The sequence below is a fragment of the Herpailurus yagouaroundi genome, unplaced genomic scaffold, assembly GCF_014898765.1.
Source record: "Herpailurus yagouaroundi ecotype Mexico unplaced genomic scaffold, PumYag 77, whole genome shotgun sequence".
Taxonomy (NCBI): domain Eukaryota; kingdom Metazoa; phylum Chordata; class Mammalia; order Carnivora; family Felidae; genus Herpailurus; species Herpailurus yagouaroundi.
This window is the reverse complement of record NW_024412388.1, coordinates 723,946-746,243: the sequence shown is the minus strand read 5'-3', so window position 1 is coordinate 746,243 and position 22,298 is coordinate 723,946. Positions and strand designations below refer to the sequence as shown.

At 48.0% G+C, this 22,298-nt stretch overlaps 1 protein-coding gene and 1 long non-coding RNA gene across 3 annotated transcripts in view; one reads left to right on the top strand and one right to left on the bottom strand.

The window, feature by feature from the left end:
• Nucleotides 1-22,298, top strand: part of GNB1 (G protein subunit beta 1) — a 47,738-nt gene that overhangs the window by 17,567 nt on the left and 7,873 nt on the right. For both annotated transcript variants that reach the window (XM_040458657.1, XM_040458666.1), the window contains exons 3-6: nt 3,333-3,371; nt 5,122-5,228; nt 10,088-10,151; nt 11,087-11,249. In XM_040458657.1, the coding sequence (XP_040314591.1) occupies nt 3,333-3,371; nt 5,122-5,228; nt 10,088-10,151; nt 11,087-11,249 (373 nt within the window). The remainder of the gene's footprint in view (nt 1-3,332; nt 3,372-5,121; nt 5,229-10,087; nt 10,152-11,086; nt 11,250-22,298) is intronic.
• On the bottom strand, nt 642-22,184 carry LOC121019312 (uncharacterized). Its single transcript, XR_005785529.1, has 3 exons — nt 22,064-22,184; nt 14,434-14,437; nt 642-652 (listed from the first exon to the last, which is right to left on the bottom strand). It is a non-coding gene; the product is annotated as an uncharacterized LOC121019312 (long non-coding RNA).

The following is a 22,298-nucleotide window of genomic DNA, read 5'->3' as shown; positions in this document are numbered from 1 at the left end:
AGATCCTGATCTACAATTAATAGGTATACATATATATATGTGTGTGTATGTATACCTATTAATGTTTTATTTATTTTTGAGAGCGAGAGAGAGAGCACATTTTAAAAAAAAAATTTTTCTTTTAAACGTTTATTCATTTTTGAGAGAGAGAGAGAGAGACAGAGACAGAGAGACAGAGTATAAGTGGGGGAGGGGCAGAGAGAGGAAGACAAAGAATCCGAAGCAGGCTCCAGGCTCTGAGCTGTCAGTACAGAGCCCGATGTGGGGCTCGAACCCATGAACCACAATATCGTGACCTAAGCCAAAGTCTGACGCCCAACTGGCGAGCCACCCACGTGCCCCGATTGATAAATATTAAAAAAAAAATAGATATTTGGGATGCCTGGCTGGCTCAGTCCGTGGAGCACGCAACTCTTGATGTCAAGGTTGTAATTTCAAGCACCATGGTAGGTATAGAGAATACTTAAAAATAAAATCTTTATGGGCGCCTGGGTAGCTCAGTCAATTAAGTGTCTGACTTTGGCTCAGGTCATGATCTCACGGTTTGTGAGTTTGAGCTTTACATTGGGCTTTACGTTGACATTGTGGAACCTGCTTAGGATTCTCTTTCCCTCTCTCTAACCCTCCCCTGGCTCACACACACTTGTGCTCTCTCAAATAAATAAACTTAAAAAAATAAATAAATAAAATGTTTAAAAAATAAAAATAAATTAATAATAGTATTTTTATTATTTTATATTCCTTTCTTTGGACTGGGCCTCGAGAATTCAGTGTGTCCTACAGGCCTCACTTTGTCTTGCTGTGTCTCATGTACGAACTGGACCACCCCGAGGAGAACACCTGAACCACAGCCTTTTGTACACCCATCTGCCCTGGGCCAGTCTCAGGAGCCACATCTGTGCGGTTTCTTTGTACAGCCCAGGAACGGGCAGCAAAGGCTGTCCCGAGTCCATTACACCAAACAGAAAGAGAAGGCTTTCTTTCAAAAAGAAAAAAGTCTTTTCTTTCTGATTGCCCAAGGAATACATACGTGTTAAAGAATGCAGGGCGTAGGGAGTCCAACAAGCAATGGTCGGTGACTCTAACAAGGTTTGCTTTCTCAGATTTGTGTTTGAGCTGAAGGACCCCAAGGACCATCTCATCCTACTTTACATGGTGAGGAAACAGGGGCTCGCAAAGGGATGCTGATCAAACCGTGGCATGTCTCAAAGTACATGAGCTAATCAATGGATCCAGGAGAAACTCGTCAAGTACAGGCGCAGACCATTGATGAGGTGACCGTGCCAACCGTCACCAGTGCGAAGGCTCAGTGCACGACAGAGTCCCAGGTCCGACTGAGCAGAGTAGGCGCCTTCTCCGGGTCCCGAGCAGGAGGAGACCTCCCTGTGTGCTCGCTGGTTTGGAGGTGCCGTGGTTTGAGGGGACAAGAGATGACCTGCTACCTTCAGGGCCTTTTCTCTCCACGGCCGGCATGGAAGCCGTCGCACTAAGTAGTGGAGCCGTCACGCACATTCTCACCAGGCCGTTAAACTGGAAGTTAATCTGCAGGATGGGCGGGCTGTCTGTGTTTAGGAAGCAGTCACAGAGACTGTCTCCATTAGAAGACTTCTTCCTGTGACATAGGCAGTCAAAGATGCTCATTCTGAGAAATGCTGCCTTCGGCGACGTCCAGCACTTGTTAAAAAGTAACAAGTAAAATAAAATGGCTGTTCCCTCCGTTTACCAATAGTATTCCCATGGTCTCTTGTGTGGTATGGTATGAAATACAGTTCGATCTCCATACACTATCCAAAGTGAAGTTGCTTAAGTCCCGTGGTTTATTTTTCCCCACGTAAAAAATTCTCATTATTCTTTTTTAAAACTTAAAGCCATGTATAACATCAATAAGAATGGTATTGGGAAATAAATGTTATACTTGTACTTGGTAGGTAGAATCCACCAATGAAAGACTTGCTACTCTGGACCTTCCCTCTGCTCGTCCCTTACCCCAGATCGAGGTGCTGGCATAGAAATACTTCATGGCGTAATTTTTTGGTGTTTTAATTATTTAATCCATTAAGTAGAATTAATCAAGCAGAATGACTTCTATTGGATAATTAAACCTGAATTTGAAATCTAGAACTTTGGTACATTTATAACAACAGTCTTTCTGACTCTGTTTCCATGTTCTCAGTTGGTTCCTCCCAGCTTCGTGAAATAAAGATTACCCCGCAGTGAGGCAGTCTGCCCTAGAGAATGGCGTCCTGGGGTCCCACCGGAGCCTGTGCACGTGTGTAAATGCTGTCATGTGGCCAGCTGTCATTTTGAAAGCAGCTAATCAGATGGCTATGTAATGGAAACATTTTTCTTACTAGAGATTTCTCATGATTTGCTTCGAAATTATTCCTACACTCAAATTTTGACCCTTTTAAAAAAAAGCTGTTGTCTCATTTTCCTTCATAATTTTCTATATTTCCTAGTAATTTTGGTCACTGAGGAACAACAAAAACATCTTCATTAGCCTTAGCATATCCCTGTTCATACCTGCTTCCCAAGGTCATTTTATAGGTAACAGATGCAAGAGCCGGAAAGTCTTAGTCGAATTTGATTGTCTTGATTCCAGATCCTTTGCTCTTTTTCATAGAGTTTAGCATTAGGTATTGTTTGGCTTGAAAACAAACCCAGGGACACCTGGGTGGCTCAGTCGGTTAAGCGTCTGACTTCAGCTCAGGTCATGATCTCACGGCTTGCGGGGTCAAGCTCCTCACTGGGCTCTGTGCTGACAGCTCGGAGCCTGGAGCCTGTTTCAGATTCTGTGTCTCCCCTCTGTCTCTGCCCCTTCCCTGCTCGTGCTCGCTCGCTCTCTCTCTTTCTCAAAAATGGATAAACATTAAAAAAAAGAAAACAGAATCTTAAGATAACATGATCTGGAGGGAAAGTTCTTTGGGCTAGATCTCCAGTGCTTTTTGGACTTGTTTCTCTGAGCCTCACGGCTCCCGCGCCGTTAGAAAGACAGAGCAAGGTGCACAAGCAGGTCTGTGGACAAGCATAGGCGCCGTGGCCAGCAGGAGGGGGAGCCGCAAGGGCGATTCCGGGGTCGCAGGGGTGCGGTGCTGGCTAGGAGGTGAGCCGCCGGCCTCGAATGCAGCGGGTATAACCTGGAGCATGGGAAGCAGGACTGCCAGCGGCCCTGGACTGTGTTGGAGCAGAGGAATGGGGAGAGGGCGTCATCCTCTTGCTTTTTGCTTTTGCTCCTGGCAGTCCGTGAGGCGCTCCGAAGCTTTGGCGCGAGGACCTGGGATTGAATGTGTGTGACGCGTTACTGACTCTCCCTTTGTCATTCTTTTTCCTAGGATGCTAGAAAAGCGTGTGCAGATGCAACTCTCTCTCAGGTAAGGACCCATTTACGTAGCGTCGCCCGCCTGGCATTGAGGCTGGTGCCCGGCAGCACCTACATTTGTTGCCACGAGGGCGAGCTGCACTCTGGCCCTCTCCTCTCACACAGCGAGGGTATAAACACTGCTGGAAGCATTGCACTCAGAAGGCACAGGGAGTAGAGGTTTTTTACATGAAAGATTAATGTCTCACAAGCCTTAGGTAATTACTATTACGGAGGTCAGAATTGCAAGATATGACAGTCTTAAGATAGTTTGAAGCTCTTCTCCTTAACACAGTTTGCCTCAGAACTTGGCTTTCTAAAAGTCCAGTTTAGCAGATCCCCAGAAAGTTGCACACCAATTACGAGCCAGCAGGTCTGCTCCTAGATACAACCCGAAGGAATCAAAACCTGGTGCTCAGACAGGTATATGCACGTGTGTGTTCTCAGCTGCCCCGTTCACGGTTTCCAGAAGGTGGAGACAGCCACGGTTTCTGTGAACGGATGACCGCGTCAGCACAGTGCAGTCCCTTTACACAGCAGAATATTACTGGGCCGTAACCAGGAAGGCACTAGGGGTATATCTAGTGCAGGGATGAACCTCAAACAGGATGCCCTGTGAAAGCCCGGACGTACACGCAAGGGCACACGGTGCGGGGCTGCCCAGAGCAGGCAGACCCCCGGAGGTGGTGCAGGTTGGGGGCTGCCGGGAGTTCGGGCGGGCCGGGGGGACTGTGGTGTTTCTTCGGGGGGCGAGGGCGTCCTGGGACTCGAGAGAGCGCGGTGCTTGCACAGCAGTGTGAACGTGCTGAACGCTGCGGGCTTGTTCACTTTAAAACGGTGAATTGCACCTCATTAAAAGTCCAAAGAATTAAGCAAACATGAACGAAAATTATGTCCGTACTTGTACTGAGGATGGCTAAATGTGCTACGTTGTCCCAGTGCCTTTGGGGACGTGCTGTAATTGGAGTTAAACAGTAAGTTAGAAAAAACTGCCCTTCATAGAATTCCTAAATTTGAATTCTCAGATATACTTGGGACTGTGCATTTTTGAAGCCCACAGTTGGGGTGCCTGGCCAGCTCAGTAGGTAGAGCACACAGCTCTTAGTCTCAGAGTCGTGAGCGTGAGCCCCATGTTAGATATTTAAGCACAGATTACTTAAAAATAACATCTTTTTTAAAAGGGCCCCATTATTGCAGTAATACTCAGTCTGTCTGTCAGCTCCGAATCGTTACTGTCCGTTTTTACGTGTCACGGTGAACCCGCGGGTGTTCACGTCTGGCTCTGTGCCGGAAGCAGCAGCATAGTCCGCATCAGTGCACGGCCTGGTCGCTGCGGACAGTGTGTGAGCCGCGGGCCTGTGTTCGGTTGTGATGGAGGCTGAGACTAATGTGGAAGGAGGGCGGGAGGAGCTGCGCCTGGACAAGCAGTTGGGGGAAGTGGGGGAGACTCGGGCGGGCCGCACACCTGTGGACGGGCGCCGTGTGTGCACTCTGGGGGGGATGGAGCTCCTGAAAAGCAGGTAGAGCAGTGGACTTCCTACCGACCGCGAAAGGCAGGTAGGTACCACGGTAAGCAGGAGGAGTCACAGGGAGAGCCAGCCGGGTGACCGGCGGGAGATGGGTGGGCACAGCGCCTTGGGCAAACGGCACAGACGGCCCGAGGCAGCTGGGGCTGCCAAGCAGGGTGGGAGGGGAGGAGAGGAGGCCCCAGGGGAGGTCATGCCATCACAGACTTTTAATTTGCAGTAACTTTTATTTTTAAGATCACAAACAACATCGACCCGGTGGGAAGAATCCAGATGCGCACCAGGAGAACGCTGAGGGGGCACTTGGCCAAAATCTATGCCATGCATTGGGGCACGGATTCCAGGTGTGTGGGGGCATGAGCAGAACATAGTGCTTGGTACTCTCAAGGATTGTTCTGTTTTTCTGAGGGAAGATAAACCTAAAGTCATTTGCTGTTATTTGTAAAGAAACCATGAGGTTGTTAGCTATCTGGGCAGGCCAGGTATAGCATCACAGTGCACATTCCCTGTCCGTATTTCCACTCACATTTCATCACGACCCTCGTCGTGTTGACATGAGCTCCGATTCCGACCTCTCCGCACCCCCTTGCTCGCCCAGCTCCACTGTGCGGTGCCTGTGTGACTTGGGGAGGTTATACAACCTCTCGTGGCGCCTTGTCTTTCCAGCCGTGCCTCACGACTCCTTGGCCCATACCTTCTTAGGTTTCCGTGTCCGGGCTCAGGGATCGTAAACCTACCTACCCTACATCGTAGGGAAGATTAAGTGTGTGGAACCTTACAGCAGTGACCCCAGCATCCCGAGTGCCGCGCGTGGGTTTGCTGTTGGTTTTCTCGGAGCCCCAGCAGACGTGGCGACGCACGACTTAGCTACTGCCATTGTCCATTCCTCTGGCCCGTCTGCCCACCTTCCTTTTATCCACCGTCCCAACAAGAAAACTGCCTGCACGGGACTCACTGTGTTAGCTTTAAATTCTGCCCTTATTCAGACGACTTCTTCCTCTCAGTGGTTCATCTCCATCGTGTTCTGGGTCCTTCTCCCCCGTCATTCTCTACACCCATTTCCCTTAACCTGCAGCATCACTTAGGTGAAACCTATTCCGCCCTCTTTTCTTTTTCTTTTAGAGGCTGCTAGAAAGTTTGTCTCTTCTACTTATTCTACCCAAATAAATAAAGTGCTGTGTGACTATAGCATACTGTTTCAGATACCTAATACGTGAGTCTTCAAATGCGTTTCTTTGAGTAGCATTTTTTTGTGTGTTTGTCAGAGAGGAATTGCTTGATTTCCTCTTTGTTCATGAAATTGTCTGCTTCAGAGTGTAAACAGCTACGGAACAAAAGAATCTATCTTTAGTTTGTTCTATACAATGTTCTGTACAATTTCAGATGCAAATGAGAGCTAACTTCAATCATTTTAATGATGGCAGGAATCAGAGACAATAAGAAAGGAGAAAGAAAAATACCCTTGCTAGTCGATCTACCTTGGAATTTGTTATCAAAAGTAGACAGTAACCAAATGGTATATTACCTCCAGGGCTTCTCCTCCATCTGTAGCAACATCAGTGTCCTGATTAGACAGGACGTTCGATAGACAGTCCTGCAGCCAGGTTGTACTTGGAACCTGGTACTCAGGAATCCAGTACTTGAAGCCTCGTACTCAGAGCCCAGTACTCAGGGATCCGGCAGTTGGAGCCCGGTACTCAGGAACCTGGTACTTGGTGCCCAGTAGCCAAGTTCCCTAAGCAGTTGCTCTCCTGCAGCAGTCAGGCTCTAGTGTGGGGAGTGGTAGAGAGGACGTGTTCCTCCTACATCAGGGTGACCAGGGGAAGTTGACCTGCAGGCAGCTGTGTGGCCAGAGCAGTGGAAATGAGGATCGGGGCTGAGGGTGAGGCAGGAGGGCAGGCGGACACCAGACCATCTAGCTTCCTGATAGTTGTGTGCAAGGCATGTGCCGTCAGTTTCAGAGCACAGATGGTGTTTTGAAAGCCTCAGAGTCAGCAGGAAGAAAAGCAAAGACATGAATGAGCAGCACCGAATTCAGGGTCCTGGGCACCCCTTAAAGAAGGGTGATGTGGAAGACCCTGTGGGAGGCTGCTGTGCAAGTCTTGTTCTGTTTCGTGGAGGGCGTGGTGGACACACACACTTGTTTTATGACTGCTCGTGAAACTGCACGGCTCTGTCCGCAGTGCCCTTCTATGGGGGCCTTATTTTGGAATCACAAACGGTAGGAAAACAAAACATGATATTAAAAAAAAAATTTTTTTTTAACGTTTATTCATTTTTGAGAGACAGAGAGAGACAGGGTGCAAGTGGGGGAGGGGCAGAGAGAGAGGGAGACAGAATCTGAAGCAGCTCCAGCCTCCGAGCTGTCAGCACAGAGCCCAACGCGGGGCTCGAACTCAGAGACCGCGAGATCATGACCCGAGCCGAAGTCAGATGCTTAACCGACTGAGCCACCCAGGCGCCCCGAAAACAAAACATGATATTAAGGAGGATCTATGCTCTTCAGAGCCTTTCAGAGATGACTTTTTCTAGATAGCCATGTTTTCTGGGTAGGTAAAGTTTTGCCTTTTTAAAGTCCAAAGTAGTTTTTAAAATTTTGGATGTGCATTTTGCTTACGTTGTCTTTATATTTCCTGCCTCCTTCATAATAAATAAAGGTTATTGCACCAGATTTTTCCATAACTCAGGGCTCTAATTCATGAATACCAGTTATCTTACCACGTTTGTGTAATTTGTAGATGCTCTCAAATGTTGCACTGAGTGGCAGTTTGTTTTTCAGAACCACAGGAGACCCCACGATAAGAGGTTTGTGTGTCTGCCTGTGTCAGTGTATATTCTGTCTACCTTTATGTTTATCAACACACGTATTCATTTGTGCCTAAAGTCTCCTTTCTACATTGGCGAGTCTCTTTCAGTTACAGAAGTTAATGTAAAACTTTTTCTCCCCCTGCTAAAATCTGCTGGAGTCTTGTTGTAATTGAGAGCGAGACACAACTAGCCCAGCCAGGCTTGAGAGCCCTCCCTCCTCCAAGGAAATGAAGGGCCGGACGCGTTAGGATGTGGGCCTCTGTGTGACCTCTGTTTTCGGCTTCCCGGAGCTCTCACTTCCTCGCCGGCTCTCGCCTGTGTGTTCTGGGTGGACAGTGCCTCATGGGAACTGACTTGTGAATAGCTGACAGCTCCGGGGCAGAATCACCCCAGTTCTCCGGCGGTTGTCCTGTCTCGGATTAAGAGGTGTCTTTACTCACCTTCTAGAGGATCATCGGACAGCTTAACGTTTCTCTAACCCCTGGGCGAGTCAGCAAATATTAAGCTCTCTGACCAGGAGAGCTTTCTAGAGGTGACCCTCCCAGAGGACGCGCTCCTTTGCCTTGGCTCGGGTGGTCCGTTCAAAGCCAGAGATTGAGCCGCACGGTGAGCGCTATTCGTTACCTGGAAGGAAATAGCTTTAAGTGCCTCACGTGTTTGTAACTGAACCAGGTGCAGGACTTTGCTTTAAGAAACTGCATCTGAAAACTGATAGGACTGGACGTGCACTTGGTTTGGTTCTGTGATACATTTTGCAGTGCACCACCGAAAATGTTTGTGTTCCTTGCCAGACTCATTGTTGACTCCTTGTGAAGGAAGTTTGTGCATCAGAACCTAGAGTTTGATGGAAAGTGTCACAGTGTCACAGTTGTGAGAGTGTCCTGAGTAGATTTTACCTCCAGGTTTTGTTCAGTTCATTAAGCCAAATGTGCGTAACCCGTGTTTGATTAAAATCTTTAAAATTAAAAATCTGTTGGGGTGGTGGCCATGTGGCCCCCTCCACACCTAACCCATCCTCCTGTTTTCACATACCTAGTATGTCCCGGCAGAGATTTAAAGACCCTTGGGGGTCACCTATCAGCCTCAGTTGGGGCTGTTGGGTCCATGGGGAGTCCAGAGACACGGTCCTTCTCCTTGAGGTCTGGCCCTGCCACTGTCCTCTCCTCCGATAGGAGGGGCCCACGGAAGACTGGCCCTGCACACGTGTCCTTGGGGGAGGTGGGAAACCCTGGGCGCCTGCGCAGCACCTGAGCTCACCCCTGGGGGCAGTGCCGGGATGCCCTACTTAAAAAACAGGAAAGAAAAAAAATCTGTCATCACACACCATACTGCAGCATATCTCTAGAGCTTCCTTGCCATTCCTTGAAAACAGCATATTTTGTAGGACAGAGTTCTTAGGGTATCTTATGAATAGCTGTGGTTCCCAGAATTACTCATGCTTTCCTTCTGCAGTATCCTGTCTTAACGCTGCAGATATAGACAGTGCACCTTTCAGCACAAGATCCCAAACTTAGCAGTTATCCAAAGCAAGAAAATAGTCTTGAAGAAAATTCATGACAGTTACTAGTCTCTTCTGCTGGACGAGGCACGGTTCCGCTATAGTCAGTCATCTCTTTTAAAAGCAGGTGGGAGGTTAAGTGCCTCCTTAATGTTTCCAGGAGACCTGGAGACTAGATTTAGCTCAGCCGAGGAAATCTCCATGATTTGTTTGTCTCATAAATTTGGAATAGCTAAAAGCTTATTATTCTTTTATATCTGAGCTTTCTACATGTCTAAATGGAAGTATATTTGTGTATTAAGTATTTTCTGCCATCTTTGGTTTTTGAAAGATCTGTATGTCTCAGGGCTCCTGGATGGCTCAGTTGGTTAAGCGTCAACTCTTGGTTTTGGCTCAGGTCACGATCTCATGGTTCGTGAGTTCGGGCCGCATTGGGATTCTCTCTCTCTCTCTCTCTTTCTGTCTCCCTCTCTGTCTCCCTCCCTCCTCTCTCTGTCCCTCCCTGCTCACTGTCTGTCTCTCTCTCAAAATAAATAAACTTTAAAAAAGAAAAGGGAAGATTTGTATGTCTCAAATTTGATGAACAGAAACCAAACCTAAGCAGGTAGAAGAACTCAGCCTGTCCTATCTCAGCAGAGAGTGACTTTAGTGATCTAGTTTGCATTTGAAAGCGAGTGCTCTTGAATCTGCACTGTTGTTTGTGGGAGTACTTTCTTCCATGCTTTCAAAGTTGCGTTAACAATCGGACCTTTTGTATTTTCTCATACATCGGTATGCGTTGTCCCAAGCAAATGTGACACTGAGGTGTGTGTTGAGTCGCAGATTCAGTCTGTACTGCTGCCTTCGTGCGATGCTGTCTGTGGTGCCATCAGTTTGCTCTTGTCCCTCTCCCTCTAGGCTTCTGGTCAGCGCCTCACAGGATGGCAAACTGATCATCTGGGACAGCTACACCACGAATAAGGTAAGGGCCGTGTGGGGTCCCCTCCCTGAGAAGCTGACCCCGGGGGAGGCGGCCTTTTAAACTCTGGTTCACTTGTGTAAAACCTCTCACAGGATAGGGAGGGGGCCGTGGTGCTTTCTGTTTTTAGTGTGAAGGCAGATCACATGGCTAGCACACGTTAGTAGTCTCGTCTGCACAGATTATTATCTCCTTACAGGGCAGGTGGGAGGTTAAATGCCTCCTGGATGGTTCCGAGAGACCTGGATTCCAGATTTAGCTTCGTCTGGGAAATTTTGTGTTTTATTTAAAAATGTAGAAATTCAGCTTTTCATTTGGTTGTTAGTTTTTATGAGCGATAACCTGAAAGGCAGTATACTTTGAGGTATAATAAATGAAATTATTTTAAAAACTTAATCCAAGGTTGTGCTGAATGAGAAAGTACTGTCACTGGGTCCAAGCGTATGAAAAGACCAGACTCAGTCGTATTTTACTGGAGAGTCCTAAGCGTGCACAGACGATTACAGTATTTTTAACAAATTTATCTGAAGCACAGGGAGGTCTGTGGCAGGATTAAATACAACGTGTAGTTTGGTTACTTCACTGAAAACTTTTTGCCGATCAGTTTATAGCCATTTTGACATGCCAGTGAAATGTTTTCTTTAACATCGAGTTTGAGTCAGGAGGCTCTAAGGCTGTTATTTATGTGCACATCTAACCGTAGATTGTGACTTTATTAAGGCTGCAGATTAAATTGGTGTGCAGGGCCGGATTGCTAGTTAAATTAGTACTTTACTGACTGGCCACGCATATAAATTACTTTCAAAATACTTTTGGCTGTTGTTTTGCTCCGTCACCTTCCGTGCAATGAGAGTTGAAGACTAGAAATAGAGCCCTGGAGTCCACAGTTGGCGTTGTTGAACTTGAATGTGTCTGCATCTCTGTGTTCTGTCATGTAGGTGCATGCCATCCCTCTGCGCTCCTCATGGGTCATGACCTGTGCATACGCGCCTTCTGGGAACTACGTGGCCTGCGGTGGCCTGGATAACATTTGCTCCATTTACAATCTGAAAACTCGTGAAGGGAATGTACGTGTGAGCCGTGAACTGGCTGGACATACAGGTACCTGTTGTCATCAGTAAGCTCAGAGTTGTAGAAGATGGTTGCATTGTGTGCTTTGGACTCTCCCCTCTTGTCAATAATGATTCAATGAGATTGCTTGTAATAATGGCCACAAACACTCTGAAAATGAAATCAAAGACAGGCTTGGATATGCCTTTACCATGAAGAAGCCTTTAGATTGAAGTTGCTGTGGCATCCTGTTTTCAAGGGTCGCAGGGACTCAGGTCACTGCCTGAGTAGCTGGCAGCCACCTTTTTGAGTTTATGTTAACACAGTTGACTCTGTTACCTCCGTCTAAGCCATCTTGTATCTTAAGTGCCTTTCCACAGGGGTTTCCTAGTCTGAACGTGCACGTTTATCCACGTGTATACGTACCGTGCATTCCCGCGCCTACTTGTCCGGACTGGTCATCTGAGCTACTGGACGCCAAGTAGCACTCTTGTGGGATAGAGTGCTGAACACGGCCAGCGTTAAGAGTTCGGTGGTACATTATTTTGCCAAGTTTAGTTTCCCTGCGACACTTGTTATTCATAACAAAAGGCATCGTATTTCTGGTCTCTTTCTAATATTTTACTTATATTCTCAGTTCTCAAACTTATACCCTGCTAGGCTCACCTGTTTTACGTGCAACTAAAGAAATGGTCATAATTAAAGGAGTAAATAATACTGCTTTTGACTCTAGGTAAGCCTTGTGTTAAATTGATTTTAGTCAGATAAAAGTATGTCCATTCTCCTTTTTTTTTTAATTCGTGTGACTTCTTGTGTTGTTTTGTGGAAGTGTAATTAACATACAGTGGTACCAGTTTCAAGCATACAATATAATTAGTTAGCACTCTACACATTGCTCAGGGCTCATCATGGTAAGTGTGTTCCTGCTCCCCTGTATTTCACCCATTTCTCCCCACTCACCTCCCCTCTGGCAGCCACCAGTTTGATGGTATTGGTTGTCCTTCTAAAGATAGGCTCCCATTGGGGCGCCTGGGTGGCGCAGTCGGTTGAGCGTCCGACTCCAGCCAGGTCACGATCTCGCGGTCCGTGAGTTCGAGCCCCGCGTCGGGCTCTGGGCTGATGGCTCAGAGCCTGGAGCCTGTTTCCGATTCTGTGTCTCCCTCTCTCTCTGCCCCTCCCCCGTTCATGCTCTGTCTCTCTCTGTCCCAAAAATAAAAATAAACGTTGAAAAAAAAAAAAAATTTAAAGATAGGCTCCCTGTATTTTCTCCATTTCTGTCCTGCATTGTCTCCTGCCCTCTGCTTAGTTGGGGGTGATTCCGTCTTACTTTTCTAGTGTCTTAAGGTGGAAACTTAGATCTTTTTCAGATTTAAGCACTTGAACCTATACATTTCCCTCTAAACATGGCTTTTGTTCTACTTGAAGTATCTTCAAACCCTTTTGATTATTTCTTTGATTCATGGGTTACTTAAAAGTATGTTGCTTAACTTTCAAGTACCTGGAGTTTTCTTAGATAACTTATTACTGATTTATAATTAAATTCCATTATGTTCAGCGAACATATTCTGCAACACTTCAGTTCTTTTCGGTTTATTGGGACTTGTTTTTAAAGGAGCAGATAATCTGTCACAATGACCTCGCCACATGCACTTGGAAATCGAGTCTGTTCTGTAAGTGCTGGGCAATGTTCTCAATGTGTTCATTAGAGCCAGGCTTTTGAGCCAGAGTTCTTGATACTGTTCAAATCTTCTATATCTTTATTTCTATAAATTGCTGAGAGAGGTTTTTTTTGTTTTTGTTTTTGGTTTTAATGTTTGTTTATTTTGAGAGCGCGAGAAAGGGAAAGAAAGAATCCCAGGCAGGCCCTGCACTTTCAGTGCAGAGCCTGAGGTGGGACTCAAACCCACGGACCGTGAGTGGAAATCAAGAATCGGCTGCTTAACCAGTTGAGCCACCCATGTGCCCCTGAGAGAGGATGTTAAAGTCTCTGATTATGGATTTATCTTTCTCCCTTTAATTCTGTCAGTTTTTGCTTTATATATTTTGAGCTCCGTTAGAAGTGTATGCATTTGTGTTGTCCTGTCTTCCTGATGAATCGATCCTCTTACCATGATGAAATGTCCCTTTTTCTCTCAGAATATTCTTTGTTGTAAGTCTGCTTCATCAGATGTGAATAGAGTCACTCCACATTTCTGTTTATTGTTTCCATATGTTTTTTTCCATCCATTTTCTTCCAGCACGACCGCATCTTTATAAATAGAGTCCGTTATAGACAGCTTACAGTTGGGTCTTGCTTTTATCTATTTTAAAGGTGTCTGCCTTTTCACTGGCATGGGGTTCGTTTCTGTGTCACGTAATGTTGGCATAGTTGGATTTAGCTTTGTCATGCCACCACCTGCTTTTCCTGCCTGCCTTCTTTTCGGTTAGAATACTAACCCAAATTCTTAGAATCCTAGTTGAGCTTATCTGTTGGCTTTTTTAGTTTCCTCTTTGCATTAATTTTGAGTGGTGTATCTAGGGATTACAATGTACATTCATAATTTTTCAAGGTCCATTCAGAGATAATATTGTATCAGTTCATATAAACTTCAAGAACCTTGCAGCCGTAAAGGCCCATTTTTCTGCCCTTCCTCGTTTTTTATGACATTTTCATGGCTCTTGCCTCTATGTGCCCCCATAAAACATTGTTCTACTTTTTCCGATACACATTCTTAGCTGTTTGAAGAGATTTGAGTTGTCCTTTACGTTTTCTCAACATTTACCATCTCGAGTGCTCCTTCTTCCTGTCCGAGGATGGAAGGAAGGGCTCCCTTTGGCCTGATGCGTTTGTTTTAAGGTTTCTCACAGTTAGTGGAGGTCTGCTAGCACAGTGATTACTCTCCATTTTCATTTATCTGGAAGTATAAAATTTGAAAAAGAAAAATTTTTTTTAATATTTATTTATTTGGGGGAGGGCGCAAGCAGGCAAAGGGCAGAGAGAGGGAGACATAGGATCCCAAGCAGGCTCTGTGGTGACAGCAGAGAGCCTGATATGGGGCTCGAACCCACAAACGACGAGATCATGACCTGAGCCAAAGTTGGACGCTCAACCGACTGAGGCACCCAGTTGCCCCTTCCTTCATTCTTGAAGAGTTTTTTTTGTTTTTTTTTTTAAGATTTTATTTTACTTTTTTAAAGGAATCTCTACACCTGACGTGGGCCCGAACTCACAACCCCAAGGTCAAGAATTGCACACTCCGCTGACCGAGCTGGCCAGGTGCCCCAGTTTTCCTTCATCTTAAAGAGTCTGTTTGCTAGATCTATTGGTTTCTGGGGTTGATAGTTTTTTTCTTTCAGTACTTTAAAGACTTTTCTTTGTTTTTGTAGCAGTTTGACTGTGTCGTGCCTCTATGTGGTTTTTCTTTGTACTTTGCTCCAGCATCTTGAATTTGTGAAGTTTTGACTTTTACTAAATTTGGGACATTTTAGGTCATGTCCTCAAGTACATTTTCTATTCTGTAGTCTCCTCCTTTTGCAATCGGATTTGGTCCTTTCAGACCTGTCCCCAGGCTTATGTGACTTTTGTCACCTCTAGTATTCTGACTACCCAGCAACCTATGTATATGAGATGTTCTGTTTTTAGTTCTAGAATTTTTGTTTGCTTTTTAAAAAAACAGTTCTTTTGTTTGCTGTTTAAAAAAACAGAAAAACAGTTGTTTTTCTACTGAGATTTTCTTCTTATTTATTACATGCATATTTGGTATCTTTCATCACAGTTCTGATAACTGCCTTCACAATTCTTGTTGGCACTTCAGCAGCTAATCCTTTTGAGGCTGGTCTTGAGGACTCTTTTCAGTCTGGGTGACGTTTTCCTATTTATTAGTATGTCTAGTAATTTTGTTTTTAAAATTTTTTTTTTCAACATTTATTTATTTTTGGGACAGAGAGAGACAGAGCATGAACGGGCGAGGGGCAGAGAGAGAGGGAGACACAGAATCGGAAACAGGCTCCAGGCTCCGAGCCATGCGCCCAGAGCCCGACGCGGGGCTCGAACTCACGGACCGCGAGATCGTGACCTGGCTGAAGTCGGACGCTTAACCGACTGCGCCACCCAGGCGCCCCTAGTAATTTTGAATTGTATCCTGGACGTCGTGAAGTGCTGTGCTGTAGGCCCTCTGTACTCTTGTGTCCTGTCAGGCAGCAGCAGGAGCCTCGTCTGTCCTTTTCCCATCAGCCAGGCCGTGTGGAGCCTGCTCTTTGCCCGTGTGGTTCAGGTAGAAGCCTTGGGCACTTTGGTGCGTGGTTGAGGGCTCCTCTTCTGTCGCTTTCTCCTTTCTAGGTTTTCTTCTTTCACTTTCTGCTATGGTTGGCCACAGATCTGTCCACTGGCTATTGAAGAAGGTTGGACACGGATCTTACCCATGTGGTGTCATAGATGGGGGCCTCCCTTAGAAACAGGCTCCATCAACGCCTTTCTTTTCTTCCAAGTGTAGGCTCCTCTTCATTCTGTCTGCTTCTGTTTCCTGTGCCTTTAGTTGTTTGTTTGTGTGTTGTAAAGGTTTTATTTTTAAGCAATCTCCACACCCAGTGTGGGGCTTGAACTCACAACCCTGAGATCAAGAGCCGCCCGCTCCACCGACTGAACCCGCCAGGCACCCCGTCTGTTTTTTGTCCGGAGCTCATCGTTGTTTTCTGTGGGGGAGTTGAGTTGCTCCTGTGGCCAGAACTGCTGCCCCATGGCTGGAAGCCACATAGGCCACCTGTGTGGTCCTCGTGAGCCATGTGATTGTCCAGTGAGCACACTTCAGAAGTCACTTGGTTTATAGCATTGATGAACTGCCAACACTTAAAAATATATATCCTTGGAGCACCTGGGGGACTCAGTCAGTTAAGTGTCCGAGTCTTGGTTTCAGCTCAGGTCATGATCTCTTGGTTCGTGAGTTCGAGTCCCATGTCAGGCTCTGGGCTGACAGTGCGGAGCCTGCTTGAGATAGTGTCTCTCTCTCTCTCTCTCTCCCCCTCTCTCTCTCTCTCAAAAATAAATAAACCTTAAAAAAAATACATTCTTAGTGTTTATCAGTCTCTGATTTATAATCAGATTCAGGGTATTGACTTCCATTTATAATTAAGGATTTAGATATTTTAACACTATGTTTGTTGAAACAAAAAACAAAATTTGGATTAGAGGAAATACTTAAAAGTTTTTGTTTCCTTCATATTGTCATGAAATTTTACTTCCTGGGAGTTGGGTAGTTTCTTAAAAGCATTTGGCTGCTTAAGAGTATGCGTAACTTTCTTCAGACATGATACATCATTTTTGGCTTCAAGTCAATATAGTTAAAATCTGATAAGCTTAAAATAGTCTTGTTTGGGGCACCTGGGTGGCTCAGTCGGTTAGGTGTCCGACTTTGGCTCAGGTCATGATCTCACGGTTCGTGGATTCTGGCCCCTCATTGGGCTCTGTGCTGACAGCTCAGAGCCTGGAGCCTGCTTTAGATTCTGTGTCTCCCTCCCTCTCTCTCTGCCCCACACTACTCACGCTTTGCCTCTCTCTCTGTCTGTCTGTCTGTCTGTCTCTCAAAAATGAATAAACTTAGGGCGCCTGGATGGCTCAGTTGGTTTAAGTGTCCAGCTTCGGATCAGGTCATGATTTCACAGTCCATGAGTTCGAGCCCCGCGTCGGGCTCTGTGCTGACAGCTCAGAGCCTGGAGCCTGCTTTGGATTCTGTGTCTCCCTTTCTCTCTCTGCCCCTCCCCTGCTCATGCTCTGTCTCTCTTGCTCTCAAAAATAAACAAACAGAAAAAAAAATTTTTTTAATGAATGAGCTTAAAAAAATTTTTAAATCGTCTTGTTTTAGTCAGTGGGTAGAGGTGTGAACCGTTAGTGGATTCAACACAACTTGAGTGTTTGCTGTCTTTATCTCGTCTTAGACCTGAGTGTCTGTATGATCAGTGTGGTGTTTATTACTTACGATGCCTTTCTCTGGCCTGGGTGTGAGGTTGAGAACTCTTGGTTAAGCCACGGTTGGGACATTTTCTTGTAGAATTTTAGAAACTCAGTTGCACAAAACACACCCGTGAGCGCTGTTGTCAGCAGTCATACCAGTCGGTCTTGTCTTCGTCATGTCTGAGAGTCCAAGGGGGCTCCGTTCGCTCACCTTCAGGGGTAAGGCTCTTGGGAATCAGTTGTGTGCCGCTGTTGTTTCCGTGAAATATAACAGCCCACGCGGAACAAACAAGTTTCTGTCTCTGGAGTCAGTTACCCAGGGTTTGTAAACCCTTTGCCAGTACCGCAGAGAGGAAACCTCAGATGGTATTCGCTCTTGCAGAGTCAAGACGCCCTTTGGAAACGGCCACTGGACTGAATTCACAGTGATTGAGGTGGGGCACTTATTATCATTGTTATAAATGTATGACATGCAGAATATAACTTCCCAAGTGCTGTTTTGGTGGGAATAATAACGTGAGAAATGAGGAATTTCCCTAAAGACTCCCATCTGATGACGGTGTCAGGCCTGGTGTCACAGACTCTTCTTGGAGCAGGTCCCTGCATGCTGCTAGGAAAGCTGTGACGCCGGCTTTTATGAAGGAAGGCTCCTTCCTTAATAAACCTCTCATTGCAGTGTGGACGCTCTTCCCTTCCCGAGGTCGTTCTGGTCAAGATGGCCACAGATGCATTAACATTTGGGTCAGGAGTTTAGCCAGAGACGTCCTGGGCACAGCCTGGTGTGGTTGCTCAGCGACTGCCTTTCCTTCCTGCCAAACCAGCTGTGGTAGCTGAAGCTTCGTTCTCTAGGGACGATCTGTTCATATAGTCTGAGGCAGGGTATTTTCTGTTCGTGTGAAAGCACAGCGGACCAGACCCATTGTCTAGTGAACTTGGATATTGGGGGCGGGGGATGGAGATGTTTTCCCCTAATTCTGCAGAAGGAGTCATAATAGGGCTGCTCTTTGGTACCCTTTTCATTGGCGGGTTAAATGTGACATGGGCCCTAGGCTTCTTGCGTGTTTGCCACAGTCTGGGAAGCACAGGTCCCACTGCTCACTCACGAATCGCATGGACCGTATGGGCAGGAGGTGGGGGGGTGGTGGTCAGGCCGCCTGACCTGGGGCACCTACTGGGCACAGGGGCTCACAGTGCTGTCCGCACAGTGGGCGTGCACGCCCCTTAGCTTCCCTCCGGATGGCTCCTTGGACCTACTTTCCATCTTGCCTATTTGGCAGCCCCGGCAGAGAAAGAGAGAGCCACAGGTCCTGGCCAGGCCTGCCATTGGCCACACTGGATTCCGCACCCGCCCCATCTAGCCCTTGGATCGATTGCCTAGATCCAGACCTTAGACCGTCCGGGAAGAATAATGGCAGGCTCTACTGAAAACCCTAAGACCCGGGGGGGCGAGGCCACGCAGCCTTGTGGGTGCATCTGAAGGAGTTTCAAGTCTGCTTTGTCTTCATCGGATCCCCAGCTCTGGCATTCGCCTTTCACGTTGGCCTCTCGTTGGGTGTTGTCAACCCTCCTGACTCTTAACAAAACCCTTCTTTGGCATTTCCTCACTTCCACAGCTTCGAGTTACTTCATAGGCCTTCTTTCCTTCTTAGCAGACTTCTTGAACATTGTGCTCTCACTCTTGTCTCTGCTGCCTGGCTGCGGTGCGTCCCTCAGCGTGGGGCAGGCGGCTCTTCATCCAGCTCCGGGCTGGAACGTGGTCCCCCCCAGAGTGGAAGCCGCAGCTGGCGCTGCGTGGGTGCCTGGGGTGGGGCTTTGTGTCTCCAGCTCCCAACTTTGACTTAGCCATAGTGCCCAGCGGGGCCCAGTGCTCTCTAGGCGTGGGCTCGGCTACACCACCAGCATGTGCTCGTTGTAGAAATTCGGGGAAATACCCTGAACTTCTTCCTTTGTGTGTTTTCCTTAAATGTTTATTTTTGAGGGGCAGAGAGACCGAGCACGAGCAGGGGAGGGGCAGAGAGAGAGGGAGACACAGAATCCAAATCACACTCCAGGCTCCGAGCTGTCAGCGCAGAGCCCGACGTGGGGCTTGAACTCAGGAACTGTGAGATCATGACCTGACCCGAAGTCGGATGCCTAAGAGGCTGAGCCACCCAGGTGCCCCTCTTCTTTTGTGTTTTTAACCTACAGTCTCACCCAGAACTATTCTAAAGAGTTGAGAGAGTTCAGTGCGTGCTGATGTGTCTGTTGCTGGATGTCTGGGCAGTTTCCGGTTTGTCAGTAGTGTGAACGTTCTTGCAGGTGGATGACCCCTCAAGCCTATAGCATTTTCTTGGGATAAATTAGCTAGCCAGGCCCTCTGGTCTCGGGGACCACATGAGTCACTTTTCTGTGCACGTTGGTAGTCTCGGTTTTGCTCTCTCTGGGTCGGCACCTTCTCGAGATGCAGAAGTAGGCGTCTCTGCTCCTCTGGCAACAGATTCCCAGCCAGGCAGCACACTCTGTCGGTACGTCCTGCCTCTGTCCTCCAGGCCTCAGCCGACAGCACACCCTGGTGTCCCCCATGGTCCTTGACCCAGGGACCTGTTCCCTGCACTGTCTCATGTCAAGCCTCCTCTCTCTGGACTGTGTGGCACCCTTGTCCCTGCACTGGGCTGCCCCCCAGCATGTCCTGACACTGTTATCCGTGGTCTCCATGAGGCGTAAAGGAACACTCTTGTGCCTTTGCACCTCCAGATTTGGCACCCATGTGTGTCAGGGTCTGTTTTCCCAGGCCCTCTGTAAGGCTCCCAAGAGCCAGCAGCACCACTGGCTGGCCACTGTGTGGCATACGGCCACACCTGGTGGGGGCCATGTTCGCCCGAGGTAACCCCCCCGCCCTCTGCCACACACACACACACACACACACACACACACACACACACACACACGATGGGATTCATCTCTACCCGAGGTGACTCCGTTCTCCCCCCCCCCACACACACACACACACGTGTGTACACAAACAGCCCTCCCAGGGAATTTATTCATTCTTCAGTTTTAAAGATGGTAACTGCCACTGGTCGTTCAGGACTTAGTGCACCGGCGGCTCTGTCCCCCCGGCAGTTCTCGGGCACCATCCGCAGTCCACGGGGGGGGGCGGCAGCTCATCAGAGAACGCGGTGCCAGTTAGCCACCATGTGAGGATTGAGTTGCTTGCTTCTGATTTGCGAGCCTGCGTTCTGAAGCCTGACTGTGCCCAGCCAGGTGGCTCCCGTGAGACCGTCCTGGTGTCGGAGTTCACGGAGAGCCGTTCGTGGGGCCCTTCTGCAGGCTTCCCTTCCACGCTCACAGGCCTTGGGAGGCAGAGCTTGTGTTGGACGGGCCCCATCACGGTGCTGTTGAAGCTTGTTAGCCTCGGTCCAGTTTTTCTTTGTGGAGGAAAAAAAAATTCATAAAAAACAACATCTACCTGGTTATTGTTTCTTCCTCTCGATGTACAAATACAAAGCGGACCACAGAAATGAGTTACCAGATTGTGAGCAGGAAGCCCTGACTTTGTTTAATTAAAAGTAGTATTTGTGTATGTGTTTTGAAAGCTCAGACTATGGAAAGTTAGGAGACGAACGTGGGAGACCGTCGTCCCCGGCACTGCCCCTGCCCCACTCTGAGCCCGGCTGTGCTGCCACAGCCTCTCAGGACCACCCTGCCCTCCTCTTCACAGCATCGGTCTTAGTCTTAAGACCTTCTGTGACTTCCTGGTGCCACCTGTTGTTTTGTAAGTGGGATCATTTCCCACAGCCTTCCTGGCTCCTAATAACTGCTGCTTGCTGATCGTCGGAGGCCCTGAAGAGTCCCCACCACTTTACCAGCTGACGCAGCATGTCATCTCTGGTTCTTGTCGGCGGGGGGCGGGGCGAGCTCATGGGTTCCACCTGGCTGGACCACAACCTGTGTGATACACGAGGTGGACAGAGGCCGTCTTGGAGGTCATGTTTCTTTGGGTCTTTGACCTAGGAGTGCCCTGCCTGGCCCTGCACGGGACACTGCTGGTGCCGAGTCTCCACGGCTCTTCTCTCCTGACCTCCTTGTGCTCCCGAGTCAGACAGGCTGAGTCTGTGATGGTGCAGCATGAGGGCCACCTCACAGGACGCTGTCGCACGCCCAGGGCTGGCTTTTGGAAGGGAGGGACGTTTGAATTGACTTGAGCGGTGGCAGAGTAGCCAGGAAGCAGATGCTGTTCTTGGAGAGGAACTTGGGCAGAGCCTCAGCAGTATGAGGGACAGGACCTGGGGGTGCACTGAGCAGCTGGGGACCAAGGGTCACATGCACGGTGTGGATTTGTTATCAGGTGATCTTTCCACACAGGCTGCTCCTCTCCTAGCTGGGCATTGATTCACCTGTGGAGTCCCTAGTGTCCCTCTGGACAGACATGACATGGCCTTCGAGAAGCGCTTGACCACACATTCTTTTCTTGTCTTTGTTTTAATGTTTATTTATTTTGAGAGGGAGAGAGGGGGAGAGAGAAAGAGAATCCCAAGCAGGCTCTGTGCTCAACACGGAGCCTGACTTGGGGCTCGATCTCATGACCGTGATGAGATCACTACCTGAGCCAAAAGCAAGAGTCAGTCACTTAACTGACTGAGCCACTCAGGTGCCCCTACACATCCTTTTCTAGGCACATAGCTGATATTTAAAAATTGTCATCCAGGGGCACCCAGGTGGCTCAGTTGGTTAAATGTCCGACTTAGGCTCAGGCCATGATCTCACTGCTCGTGAGTTCGAGCCCCGCGTTGGGCTCTGCTGACGGCTCCCGAGGCTCCGAGCCTGGAGCCTGGGGCCTGCTTCAGATTCTGTCTCCATCTCTCTGCCTCTCCCCACTCGTACCCTGTCTCTGTCTCTCGGTCTCTCTCAAATATAAATAAGCATTACAAAAGTTGTCCTCTCCAAGTATTTTGGTAACATCTCTCAGATAAATGCTTCGTTTTCCCTGTATTCTTATACTTTCCATACCAAAACCGTTCCATGGGTTTCTTCTTTGTGTATTTGTTTTTATTTTACCGATCTTCACAGCGTCACCCAGGGCCCTCATGTGGACTGGCAGGGGTGCCCTGTCCTTGTAAGAGCACACCTGTGTGACCGCCCGGCTGGAGGGGGCGGGGCGGCTCTGGCACCATCCTGGCCACCAGCCCACTGGG